General features: G+C 34.1%; 1 protein-coding gene across 3 annotated transcripts in view; it reads right to left on the bottom strand.

Annotated features, from left to right (window-relative positions):
- CACNA2D3 (calcium voltage-gated channel auxiliary subunit alpha2delta 3) overlaps positions 1 to 14,746 on the bottom strand; it is a 479,723-nt gene that overhangs the window by 234,227 nt on the left and 230,750 nt on the right. For all 3 annotated transcript variants that reach the window (XM_076346275.1, XM_076346276.1, XM_076346277.1), the window contains exons 10-11: positions 11,448 to 11,537; positions 3,241 to 3,354 (exon numbers count right to left, since the gene is read on the bottom strand). In XM_076346275.1, the coding sequence (XP_076202390.1) occupies positions 3,241 to 3,354; positions 11,448 to 11,537 (204 nt within the window). The remainder of the gene's footprint in view (positions 1 to 3,240; positions 3,355 to 11,447; positions 11,538 to 14,746) is intronic.

Raw genomic sequence — 14,746 nt, 5'->3', positions numbered from 1 at the left:
AGCATACATATGGAAATCTTTTACATTTTTCATACTGAAACATTTCAGGCTGAAAAGAGGACAAACTGATTTGATTTTTTTTCTACATATTTTCTAATATACAATTTAAAAGACTGTATAACACATTAAATATTTTATAAGAGTTGGGTAGAATATTGCATATTAAGTAAAAGCTACTCCTTAAACACCGTGTCCTGGCTAAACAAGGTAGGATTCTTCACGCTAGACCTTTGCAGAAGTATACCCAAAGGGAAACCTGTCCTGCTGCTTATTGCAACAGCTGTGCTAAGTATTGTTATCTCAGATATAGCTGTTGATTTGCACATGAAAGATATATAGCACATGGTTTTGTGAAAATACTTAGCTGACTGTTTCAGAGAATTCTTTCCTCACTGATTTCACATGATAGAGTTTCCCCATGGTCTCTTCCCATTCTTAAGAGAGGAACTAACTTCATAGTATAAGAATATACAAGACATCAGAGGCACACCCTTCTGAGAGATTCTGTAAATCTCCTTAGACATCAGTGTTTGCTAGATAAAACAAAATGTTCTCATAGAACATTAGAGGACTTAACTTAAATCAGATAATATCCCATTGAATAAGAGAGGAAAGACTGGCCACAAGACTTTTGTTGTTGTTTTTTAAAAAACTTTTGTTCCACTGGAAAGGAGGCTTAAAATGAGTTATGTTTTCATAAAACAGAGCTAATGCTAGCCTACAAAGTCACTCAATCATATCAAAACTGGAAAGAAGATAAAATTAGTGGGAGGGGGAAGGTGCCAGAAATACTGATTGAAATTCCAAAGATAATTTAGATTCAGTCATATTCCTCATATCCTCTATTTAATTTATTTAAATTTAATTTGTTTAAATTTAAATATTGCTTAATGGAAATTCTTCATACATCATCTGATCATGGAAATCTTGAACCATTACAAGATTTAATTGACTAAAGTATTAAAGTAAATATTGAAGACTATAGCTGAAATTAACAGTTCTCAGACCATTTCTATAGGGATAAAATTGTCTGCAAACATCTGGGAATTACTCAAAAAAAGGAAAAAAATTTGTCTGTTGTTTATAAACATTTGTTATCTGAAGAACCAACTATTAAAATAATAATTTAACAATCAGGTTATAGTTGTCTTGTTTCTCTCAGAAAACATTCAGAAATAAGTGTGAATACCAAGAAGGATTTAAGAGATACATTGAGACTATATTACTACCAGGCATTTATATGAGCACAGCCAGCTCATTTTATATATATATATATATATGCGCTTATATTATAGCCATATAATATTGATGAATTACACTCATTTACTTAGGAAGAAAAACATAACATATGACCTGTCTTATAAAAAACGGATTCCATTTTGAATATTTAAATATCTAAAAAACAGGCTACAGTACAAGTATGTTACTGTTTACAAAATTATTCAGTAATTTCAACAGACAAATATATTTCATAAAGCCCTAACTTGCCAAATGTCTAATTAATCAACAGAAAAAAAATCAATAAAAGCTTTACCCCTGAAGAATCATCCATCTTCAACAGTAAATACAGAATAAGAAAAGGCAGGAGATGTTTTCACGTAAATAGCAACAACAAATAATCTCAGTGAAAAGCACTGAAGAAAAGTAGGGAGACAAAGACCAAAGGTCATGTATTCTCCTCCGACTTGTAAATAGTTGATCACCACATTTCAGGGAGGTACTTCTTGTATGTCACATAATAGAAACAAATATTTCTGTTATATTTCAGCAATATTGCCATTGCCAATTGAGATGTGACCCAATGAAGTACAATAAATACCAAAATGGACAAATGCTGACATCCAATGGAACTTCTTTCATAACATCTAGTTCTACATCTTATTGCGTTAATATTGAACTTCCTCATCCCTTCCACTACACAAAGGCTAGCATCAGTTCACACGAAAAGTATTACAGGTCTCCTCAGAATATGTGCAAATATCGATGCATCCTTGCATTCTTTTAAAGAGAACACACTTCCTGGCACGTCCTGGTAAAATCACAAAAAGTGTGAACTTTCTTCTTCTAGAGAATGAAGTTACATAAAAGGAGTGAGCAAGGTATCTGAAGAGAAAAATAGATCTTCAGATTGCAGTTAGTTATTACTCTACATTCTCTGAATAAAAACCTCTTAACCAACAAAAAGAATAGTTGTATGTCATTTTCACTACCCAAAATGACAGTAATTGACATAACATTTTCAGAAGATCAGTAAAAAAAAAAAAAAATCACCAATTTCCCATTTTCTCTTGCTCACTGATTGCTAATAGATGAGGTTTAGCTCAGATAAACAAGAAAAGGGAGAACAGAAAACAAATGTAGTTTTATAAATGAGAGAAACGTGACTAAAAACTACAAATCAAAATTACTACTTTTTTTCCACAGAATACTGAAACCCCACACAGCACACTCATATTAATCAACTACTTGCTCAAATTGCATGTCGAAGAGTGAGGCTGTTGCTTCTACGGGCATATAACATGGCAGGTATCTCAAACTACAAAAACTTCGTAAAATAGTCCCACAGCTTGCTTTAGCAGAAGATAAAAAGTGTAGAAGGAAATTATTTCACATCCAAACATGAGGCCTACTAGAGCTTTCCCATCAGGAAAATTCAAGGCATTTCTGCACTACTGTATAACATCCATGTGTTATATAACAAGGTAATTTAATTCTGGGCAAATTTCTTTATGCAGATCGACCGAACCAAATACATTTTTAATAAAATCTCACCAATTGCCAACTCTACCCCTCACTCTGCCAAATAAAGAAATTAAAAATACTGAGTACTACATCTGCTCCTTCTCCAGTCGTAGTAAACCATCCACAGTATGTACCCCTCTTTAGCTTCAAAAAGCATTGAATTATTAATGAGTATTTTGGGAGAAAGAAGAGAAAATTTTTTTCATGTTTAATGATGTCTCACAGGGGAAGCATTATATAATGGTCAAAAATGTACCCTAGAGGGAAATACTTTGTTAAGATCTTATTATCTTAAGTTCATTACTACAGTAAAAGGCCACCTCTATCCTCGAGCAATATCACATAAGCATCATTTTTGTCATTAGTGAAACATCCAGTTATCCAAAATCATTTTTAGATCATTAAAAAAACCTGTTACTGACTTTTCAATAGGCATACACTTTATATTGGATATGAAGCTTTGGGTTTTCCATCAAGTAAAGGTGATAACATACTTACTTTTCTGTCTGGCCAATTATATTTTGCAAATATTGTATCGTATGTGTCCACAGCTCCATCAGTAATCAACATTATGGCCTGGCTGCAAATACTTCCTTGTCCTGTGTGATTGAACTGTGAAAGGAAACAATCATTACAGCACATTCCTGTTAGATGAAGATAGATAGGATTGCACTGGATAAACATGGAACTTGTCAAATCTTTAGCATGCTTAGAAGTAGGTGAAAAAGTCTCAGGTTGAAAACATTTCATCATAGATATTATGTTCTTACTGAATTGTAACTTCAATTGTGTAACACAATTGGGATTCATTATATATCCCTATTTTATCAGCTTGAAAAATAAGAAACATACATAAATATAGCACTTCCCCAAATTAAAAGTGTATTCCCCTGTTTTAGATAGATGATATGTATTGATGCATCTACATAGGGTTTGCTTTGATTTAAATATAATTTTAAAAGAACAAGCTACACAAAAAGAAGAAATGAATGACCAAAAATTTTACTGTGAAGTACAGAAGATACACCACTTAGAGAGATATACGACTATTCATATGGCATTCATATTCACTCAGGATTACATTCCATATGTTATTTTTCATAAAATGTTTATCTGGGAGAACCAAGTTAATATTTATATATTCTCAGATTCTCACTCGAAATGAATACATATAAGTAATTCAAGCTGCTGAACAGCAGTACCTGAGCACAGGTACTTAGACAGCAATCAATGTAGCCTTTAGAGTACGCAAAGAAAGTTTCATTGTTCCACAGACGGGATTTTCTCCTGGTCAAAGAGCAGGCAAATTGGACTAAGTCATAACATAAGCTTTGATCTCGATTGTGAAGTTGGTGCCTTAATTTTGAATCCATGTGTGTCCATTTGCTCTTTTTGCAGAATAGGTTCTTATCTGTCTGTGTATCATTTTATATATTCAAGGAACTTAGGTGCAAAAATTGCAAAGCTGGAAAATTATTTGATTTTTAATTACTCTGTACGAACACTAAAAATATCTGTGAAAAGATCAATAAACTGGGGCATTACACACAACTCTTCATAGATTGGGCTAACATTTGAATACATGCTCATGAATGAACAATCTCCCTTTGTTCTCTTCCTATGTAGTTTTCAGGTACGTTACCAACTTTGAGGTCAGACAAGGCCTCATCCTACCACCTTTCTCTTGGTGCTGAGAAAGCCAAGCAATAATTACCTTGTCCCACCTCACCAGCCTATCTGTGATGAACAGTGCCCAAAAAAGGGTGGTCCCATTTAAGAAGTAGTATTTAAATTTAAAGGTGAATTACCTTGCAAGGACTCTGACTGCTTGTGATGCAACAAAATTTATTCACAGTATTCTAGTTTGATACAGGCTAGCAACTGCTCTGTCTTTAAGCTTTCTGCAGCCTACTCATCCTTACATATTCGCTGTTCTTCCCACAACTCTAAAAACCTTTTTTCTAGAAAAAGTTCTTAACTTCTAAAAATGTCATCTTTGTAGACATGCCTGCAGTAGGAAAGGGAGTGGATGGTGAGTTCCAGCAGTGCTCTGTCTTCTTTTCCTCTGCCTTCACATTTCTATATCTGAGTAATCACATCCACAAATACCATTCAACAATCATTTATATCATCTGCAGCTCTCCTCCAGATCAGTTTCCTTTTGATCAAACAGGAACCTCAGCGAACAGTAATAGAAACATGTGACTTAAAGGGAAACTAATGTGCATTTACAGAGTTAGCTACATTCTGGTCACTGCCTATGTGAAAACTCTTATCTGTAATACCTGCAAGGCAATCTGTTCTTGAAATTCTTCAGTCATGACAGTTTTTCCAAGCTGAACCAGAACCAGAATTATTAAAGTGGGATTCCTTCATTAGTATGATCTTAGATCCAATATTTTCTCATAAAGATGAAGTTACCTTGTTCAAGGGATATATTCTTCATATGGACAACATATTTTCAAAGAGACAAGGTATATTAAAAGGGAAATTAACAAAGAGGGAATGCCTTCATATATTTATTTTAAAACATCACTCTGTATGCATCTGTATTATTCTATGTAGTTATCTGTTTGAATATTTTGAAGAACGAGATTAAATTCAAATGCTTTGATGAGTAATATCTTCTCATATTTGTCTAGAACTTTAATTTTATTGAATAGCAAGAGTGATGAAAGTGTTTTCCATAATAATAACAATGACAAGGGCCTTATGATGAACTACAATTAACTCAGTGATTCATCAGTAAGCAGCAAAAATTTCAGTGCATCCTGACATTTACAGCATTTGGTTGTGATTAACAGCCTTTGAAATGTCACAGAATTTTATTTAATTTGCTATGATTTCTTTAAAGGTAATCACTGCAAAGACCGCATTTGTCACCAAAAGAGATAATTGCAGTTGTCACATGACATAGTAGGTGCCTAACTACTGTACCAAGCATTTCTATGTTCTTACACTGTATAACGAACACTGCATAAATTGATGATTGGAAAGAATTTGGAAATGGATTTTTAAATGTGCTTTTCAAAGACATCAGTATCAACCATCTTCAAGACTTAACAACATAGGCATATACTGAAAGGTAATTGCAAGGCAAAATTAACTGAGTTTAATTAGTGTAACCCCTGAACCATTCTAAAATCCAATCAGAATCTTAATAGACTATTTGTGTAAAAATAAAGCTTTTCCTTTTTTTCCTTTGCTTTTTTTCCCCCCCCTACTTTTTTTTTTCCCCTTCCCTCCCCCCATCTTTTTTTTAAATGTAGACAAAACATCCTTAGCTAACCTATAACTCACAAAAACAGATTTCTGGCACATAAAGGTCACATCCTGTAGACAAAGTGGAAAATGGTTAGCTGTACTCTTTTAATGAGAGATTAAGCAGCTTTTTCTCTGGCCTAGGCTGCTTAATAGAAGCTCCCAGAGACTTTGCCGATATGCCTGTATATAATGGAAAAGATTTTTACGCTGTCAATTCTGCAAGTACACATGCAAGAAGGCTTGAAGCTATTATAGTTCCTTTTATAGTATAAATCAAAACAGTCATGACTCCACCTTGAATAGATCTGAACATACATGTAGCATGATCCATCATGACCTTACAGATCAAAAGACTCACTCATCACAGGTACAATTCAGTCCATGGGATGTCAGTTCCCTTTATTCTGAAAACTATCAGTTTATCTAATGACATTTTTATACCACATTCATCATTATAACTTCAGTTACCTCACAGATTTTAAAACAAAAGAAAAAATCTCATCTCAGGTCTTCTTGATCACTGTCTGTAATGTTTTTTTTCAGTTTACACAGATTTGGAAGACTAGTATAGAACATCTCTTGTATTGAAGCTGGTTACTATTTATTGTTGTGCATCTGTTTCCTAAGACTCTATTCAGTGCCCATAACGGGATTCTTAAACCCTCTACAAACAACCTAGAGTGTTCTTTACTTCATGCAGCTTTTCCCATCGTCATTTTTGGCATGCACCACATGAAAGAATTAGTTCGACACCGTCTGGGTGAACACGTGGGCAGTGGGTGGAGGAAGATCCTCATCTTTTCATCTTAGGATTTTATGTCTAGAAAAGAACTGATCAATACTGTGCTTCAAGATAAATACAAAGGAATTGGAACCATTAGTTAGTCCATGATCCTACAGTATAAAGGCAGGCACACTTGTCAAGTCAAACCCTTTGGAGAATATTTTCTTTTGAGGTCTCATTTGCAAGGTACATCGTTCAATCAAAAGACAGTTTGCTACTTATTTTAAATGAGATTTTCTTTTTCCAGCAGACTAACAGATTTTTTTTTTTCTTTCCCCAAAAGGAATGACTTTACTTAAGGAAATACTTTAAAACATTTCCATGAATATAAGCTCAGTTGAAAAAAGGGAAAACAAGGAGGAGGCAAAAAAAAAAAAAGGACCAGGGGGGTGGGGGAACCGAGGAATTTGCTTGTTTTATTTGTGACTGAAATATTTCTTTCTAAAACAACCCTGGTAAATGTGAGTGACAATAATAAAGTTTCTAAAAACATCAGTTGGCATAGCTCAATCTTTATTCTATCATCTGTTAATTCATGAGTTGTGACTAGTTTGCCTGTATTCTTAAAATCCAATTGAGGTTAATTAGGATGCATATTAATTCTAAAGGTACATGATTTTTAATACATGGGATCTACTAAAGCTAGATAAGCTGAAAAATAGATGGCCTGGGAAATGTTAGGTAAAAAGAGAAACAAAACTATTTTCACGACATGAAAAAAACTCAAGTCAGAATATGCCTAAATTGCATCTTTATTAAAAGTAAAAATGTACTATAAAAATGTTTTTCCAGCTTTCTTTACTAACCCTTACTAAGCTTAGTTGTAGTGTAGGGAGTTTTACTGAATTTAATCTGTGAGACAGGAATTAAGTCCCTGTAACTTTTACACTGAAAGAAATGTATCTCAGTTTAAAGGAGAGTGTCATTTTTAAAATGGTGCCTCTTTTCAGAGCCATACTTTGACTAGAGAAGAAGGGTGAATTGATTTCTAATGAATGTATCCCAGTCAACACTCCAATCCATTGTTCAAACCGAGAATGATAAAGCAAACTAGCTCTGGATCTGAACTATCAAGCAGCACGATAGGGGGTCTAAATTGTCAGCCCTAAACTTAGGCTCTTCTGTAATACACACCTACAGATCACACTGATAGCAGTTATTTGGAGCCCATAGACATAGAGTTTATAGATTTCTTGGAAACAGGCTAACATGGAAGGATGTCAGGCCAGTGCGGCTCACCGAGAAGAGATACCCTGAATATGTTACAGAGGTTCAAGCAGTACCAACAAGGCATTGATTTGTTTATTTTTGAAAGCTTGTCTCTAAATATTGTAAATTTCTTTTTATCTTTAAAGCTAATATATATACACACACACAGAGAGATATATTTACTTTTCTGGATATGAAGTGTGATTCTCTTTCAAGGACAAACTGTTCTTCGAAAGAAACACATAGTGGATTTACTTGGAAGTATCCATCACTAACATTAACATTATACAGTATTAACTATCACCAGTTGGACTGCCACCATGATAACCATATCATACAAGATTAATTTCTATCTGTAGACTAACTAGAATGCCTAAATACACAAGGAACTACGTTCTCATCATAACATCATCAGACATTCAGTAGAAGAAACTGATCATCTAAAAACCATAGTCCATACATTTCAACCCAATAATTTGGGCATCAAATCACTATCTTGCACTTGAATCGCATTGCAGTCTCCCTTTTTTGTTGCTTTGGAAAAGCTTTTAAAAGCCTTTAAGTAATCTTGTTTGAAGACCTCAAAGCAACAGAAGACCTTGCACAATCTATCTTAAAGGTTACTTAACAATTAAAAGTCCACATGATTTTAATTCACCTGACAGGAATTTGATGTTGCTCTGCCTTTCTAGATGATACCTCCCTCTTCACTAAAAAAAAACAAAACAAAACAAACAAGAAATCCTCCACTACACATAGGGGTTCTAAATCAGCATCAACTCACCTCTTAATTGTTTAGATGATTAAGAAGAATACATGCCTAATCTTTAAATATTTTCTTTTTTTAATAAAAAGAAAGCTTTTCTGGAAACACCAAAGCATTTTCAATCATATCTTAAGCTGCCATTATTAACTTCAAAAGAAGGCTATAGGGAATGTTTTAATAGGCTCGTGATGCGTACTTGTAACATCCACCACTTAGCAGGAGTTCGTCCTGTTGGAAGGTGTTTCGTCACTTTTGCTGACTCACTAATGCAGTTCAAAGGTTACCAACAAGATGCAAAGAACAAGGGTTTGGCCTCCTATTAAAAAGAGTGAACTTTGGGCAAGATGGAGCATTCTGAAAGAATCCATAGAAATAGAAATTTTCATTTTCTTGCCTTAGAAAATGCTGGGTGGGGATTTGTCCCGGTTTCGGCAGGGACAGAGTTGATTTTCTTCCTAATAGCTGGCACAGTGCTGTGTTTTGGATTTAGTATGAGAACAATGTTGATAACACACTGATGTTTTAGTTGTTGCTGAGCAGTGCTTACACTAGCCAAGGATTTTTCAGCTTCCCGTGCTCTACCGACTGAGAAGGCTGGAGGTGCACAAGAAGCTGGGAGAGGGCACAAGCCAGGACAGCTGACCCAAACTGGCCAAAGGGACATTCCATACCATGGGACGTCATGCTCAGTACATAAACTGGGGAAAGCTGGCCGGGGGGGCCACTGCTCGGGGACTGGCTGGGCATCAGTCAGCGGGTGGTGAGCAATTGCATTGTGCATCACTTGCTTTGTATGTTATTATTATTATTACATTATTATTATTTTATTTCAATTATTAAACTGTCTTTATTTCAACCCACAAGTTTTTCTCACTTCTGCTCTTCCAATTCTCTCCCCCATCCCACCAGGGGGTGGGAGGGGTGGGGGGGAAGGGGGAGCGAGCGAGTGGCTGTGTGGTGCTCAGTTGCCAACTGAGGTTAAACCATGACAGGATTACACGTGTCATCATTTTGAAATAACTTTACAGCTAATATTCCAGGTCTTAGAATGGGAATGTTCCGAGATAAGAGTTTAAGTTTTCTTTAGGACTCATTGATCACTGATTGCTAGTATTTCATCTTGGGGCTCTTGGCACTTGGACACAAATGAGTGTTTGGGGGTTTTTAATCAGTTTCCTGCTTTCCTCAGTCTTGAGGCTAACCGAAATACCTCACATTTTCCCGCCCAGTATCTGCTCTGGCCTTCGACATATTTGGTGTTTTAGCCCTTCACAATGGCATTTGCTACATCTATCTTGCTTAATGAACTTTGCTGCAGCTTTGTGATACAGCAGCTTACAATTTTACAAGTACTCATTAGTTTAGAGATCTGCTTGTAATCAGTTATTAAAAAAAAAGTGAACGCTCTCCTTCACAGAAACCCTGTATCTAAACTGATATTAACAGAGGTTGTAAGCAATGGCTTTAGTCCTACCACACCACCTAGGGTTTTCATTCACAAGAAATATTTGATAGTGCATTTTGTTTTCATTGGTTTGCTCCCTCGCACTGATTCTCTTTCATTACTACTACTGTTCACTTTTCTCCTTTCTTTCCTTGCTTTTTCCAATATACATTCCCAAGAAAGCAGATAGTCAGCCAAATCCAAATATTGCTAAAATTGTTCTTTGCTGGAATACGTAGCATGACAATATATTTTACCTTTGCCAGAAATGACAAAAAATCTCTCAAATACACTACATAAAATCATTTCATGATAACCACTAAGACTGATGTGCACCTTGTGAGGAAAAGCATTTCGGGCAAAGTCAATGGGTCTGATTTTAATTAAAATATCCTTTGAAGGGCAATTTCCTGGACAACTAAGAATGCTACACTGATTTTATGTGGAGTCTGGGAGGGAAACTAGATGCCCTGCACTAGATTATCTCCATGATCATTATGTTCATCTTCTGGAGACTGCATTCCTGTTTATAGACATTATTCACAGGAATGTTATCAGAAAGTTGGCCTCATGTTTTTGGCAGATAAATAGTTAAAATAATATTAATACCTCTGAGCTGGTTAGACAAAGCTTTACATTTCTCCCTCTATCTTAAGAGTATTACAGAAGTACAAAAGTGTTCAAATAACTTCTTTTATATAAGCTATAAGAGATAATAATTGTCATGCCAGAAGTCAAAATAACGAACAATCATTTCACGACTCTAATAACAGCGTGTATTGTCAAAGTGTTTATGAATATACAAAGTCCTGTCATTCCTAAAACGTTAGCCCTTCCAAAGAAAAAATGAACAATCTAAACTGCGAAATTTGCATATTTTTTATTATTTTTTTATTTTTTTATTTTTAATTTTTATTTTTTATTTTATTTTTTTAACACCTAGAACAGCTACTGAAATAAACCTTATTTAATGTACACATGTATGCATAGGTGTATGCTGTATATATAGACACAAAATACATTAATATAAATTAATAAAATGTATACATAACAATGAAAACTTGTTTACATCTTTCACCACATATAGATTATATAGAATATATATTCTTGTTCCATAGATAACATTTTACTATCATCACATTTTTGAGTGAGTTCTAATTTATTCTCTTCGAATTGACAGTAATTGCTAAATAGCAAGAAACGTGTCAGCAGCATAGATCTGAAAAGCATTAACTTACTTCATTGAGCATGTTGAAAGCTTCATTTAAAGCAATGTCCAGCATTCCAATTCCTTTTGCAAAAAGTTTGTCAAGGTGTTCCCTGAAATGCTGAAAAATGAACAAGAAGGTTTTATTTGTCAGTACATTATTACAATATACATGTTGATATCAGTGATTAAGCTTACTTCTTAAGCTTAAATGACTGCATACACTAATTCATAAACCAAAGTAATTCCTGGTTAGTCCTTTTGACTCTTGAAGTCACACTAAAGTAAGGATGTGTTAGAACAATAATAATGCGAAGGTATCACGAGATATGTTTTTGGCTAGTTATTCAATCAAATAGTTTTCCTTTGTTTTTTTTGTTTGGGTTTCTATTTAGGGATATCCATATCTTCTTTTCACTTCATATAGTAATTTTTATATTATTTCTAACTATTCAGCTTCTAGGTTTTCGGGATCTGCTACTTAATAAAAATAATTCTTTCTTAAATTTAGCTTTGAGATTCTATTTTTTGTTATGATCCCTCCCTAAAAGATGGTAGACCCTAATCATTAGGCCATTGCAATTTAAATGCAGTTTATCAATGTCTATGTAATATTTAGATTGATAAAGAACTACTCTACAAAAGAAGAAAGACGGGGCTAACCACTTGCTAGCTATATGTGACTATCTTCAGTATTATGTTGTGCAGTCACACTTAAACCCAGTTTTTGCAGTTTTAAATGTCTCATCAATTATGCATTGCCATACTTGCTGGCCATGAGCATGTGTAAAATTTTATAACAAGCAGTTCTTAGAGGCTGGCAGGTCAGAATTCATCCTATGTTTTCCTCTTTCTAAACATACGTTATTTCTCTGGGTATGTCAGAAGTTTGACAAATTTCACACTCAACAAAAATATAGGACTACTATATAATATATACATTAAATTGTAATTTTTTAGAGAAAATGTAAGCTATGAAGTACTAAGTAGCACATTTTCAAAACAATGTTAGCACTACTTTCCAAAAATAAAATGTTCAGAGGAGAAACAAATTCTCTTAGGTTTATAAGAAAGAGCAATAGATCATTAAAAACAGTGCCATGAACCATGCTATCATAAAGGGACATTGTATGCAACATCAACAAACAAGTACTTCACTCCCCTGATTTTCTATGATAGAAACATTTTTTTTTTATTTTATAAAATAAAAAGATATTACAGCGGTCTACTGGAAGGCAGATAACTTCCTATTTCATTATTAAATTTCAGTAAGTTGAAACAGGAACATTTACATCCTAGCCTCTAGGCAATTCTGAAGCCGCAAAAAAAAGGGCTGCTTTTTGAAAACAATTACTTCATAGTGACTTAGTAAATGTGGTTCATCACAGCTCAATACTTTGAACAGCCAAAAGGTACAGTCTTGTTTGTCTAAATAAGCAGGGATAGCATAAACGCCCATACGGCTACACTGCAAAATGATTCTTTTTTCCCCAACTTAAATACAGCTAACTTAAGTAAATACTAGTCAGTATCTCCACAGTACTAGTAATTACTGTTTTAAATACATTTTTAAAATATAATAATTAATTTGTAAGAAGAAAATGGAGACATATGTTGTGGGAAATAGCAGGGGAGGCAATGCTTTTGTGATGCATTATTTCAATCTCCACAACTGGATAAAAAAGTTACCTCAATAGGTTAGTAAGAGGAAAATTTTTATTTATCAGTCCATTGGTCTTAAAGCATTATTATAGGCAAGAAAACCAAATCAAACTAATTATCTTTGTAGGAGAAGTAAAATACTACTGTCCCTTGAACTGCACCTTTCATATTTTTTACAAGTAATAATGAAAATAAGAATGAATACAAAAATACCCAAATATTCAATAAATGCATCAACCTCTTGTTATGCTGTATCCAACTTGTCATTTCAAAGTATCTCTGAAATTTAGGTCCAAACTGATCAAAAGCCACATCGGCATATTCTTGACTTCAACTAATGTGGCCTGGAAATTGAGAGCAGCAATGCAAAGACGGCAGTTTCCCAGACAAGGGCTACTTCAACTGCCAGCAGCACAACACTGTGTGTTTTCCATAGCTATTTCAAAACACGATAACTGACCAACAGCCAGATTCAGAGACTTCAGTACTCAGGGTGACTTTAATACACATGCCATCAGTCCATATACAAAAGGATTAACTACAGCACAGGACTGTTACAGTCATTAAGGCTTTTCAGAAACTCAGAATATACAACCATTTTTTATGAAATAAGTAAAGTTCATACAGATTTAAAACTGTTCATTGGAATTCTTTGAAAACTAAAATATATCAGGTTTATAAAATTCTCCAGGAAACATCTTAGCAAAACCAGTTTTACATACGGATGATATTTTTAAACAGAAAGTGTTAACAGTTAAAAAATGTGGAAAACAAGCAGTTTACTATTGTTTCATCAATGTCAAAAACAATTTCATAACATCAAAGTTATGTGTTGACCAGATGTTTTCAAACTGCTGAAGCAGCCCTATGCTCACAGCCCGTCTCTCCCAGATACATGGAACTAAGGTTAGTTTACAGTTACCACAGATGCTTCCCTACTAACACAGGGATTCACCCCGGAACAGAGGAGTTCTCTGAAAATCAATAAAGCCAAATTTTTGTATTGGAAATAAGTTTCTAATCTTACCTTTTTGTAAATCAGATACATTAAAATAAATATCTATTACAAATCATATTTCTCTTTGGAATACATTACTGCTTCATAATTAAACTAGAATTATTTTGGTATCAAAAAAACCCACAATAGTCTATAAAATCTCTGAACATTTCAGAGACAAGTACTGTGGAATGTTTACTACAATGCATATACATTATCAAGTATGAACATACAGCAAAAAACAGATTACTAAAAATTACTAGTAAACAGTATAATATCTAGTATATAATTCAGTTCACGTGATCTGTCAGGAGAACAAATATTTTCTCTTGCCATAGCTATATATATACAGGTTCTGAAAAATACACTGTTGATATATGAAGAAATATAATAGTGATGTTTGTTTGATACAAAATAGTAAAAATGTTAAAAATCGATTTCATGCACTATGAATTTTAACAAATCAATGTTTTCTGCCTCCAGGCTTCAGAGTGAACAGATGCTACAAGGTGATTCTGCAAAAGGATTAAATAACTAAAATGCATGTGTGGTTTGGTCTTTGTTTGACTAGAGGGGGTTTATGGGGTTTTTTGATTTGTTTTTTAAACCAACTCCATTCTCTGTCTTGTCTTTGGTTTTTTTGAGATTTTCGCCACTTTGTAGGTCCACTG

The sequence above is a fragment of the Aptenodytes patagonicus genome, chromosome 8, assembly GCF_965638725.1.
Source record: "Aptenodytes patagonicus chromosome 8, bAptPat1.pri.cur, whole genome shotgun sequence".
Taxonomy (NCBI): Eukaryota; Metazoa; Chordata; class Aves; order Sphenisciformes; family Spheniscidae; genus Aptenodytes; species Aptenodytes patagonicus.
Note: the sequence above shows the minus strand (reverse complement) of the source record. Positions and strands in the feature narration are given on the sequence as shown.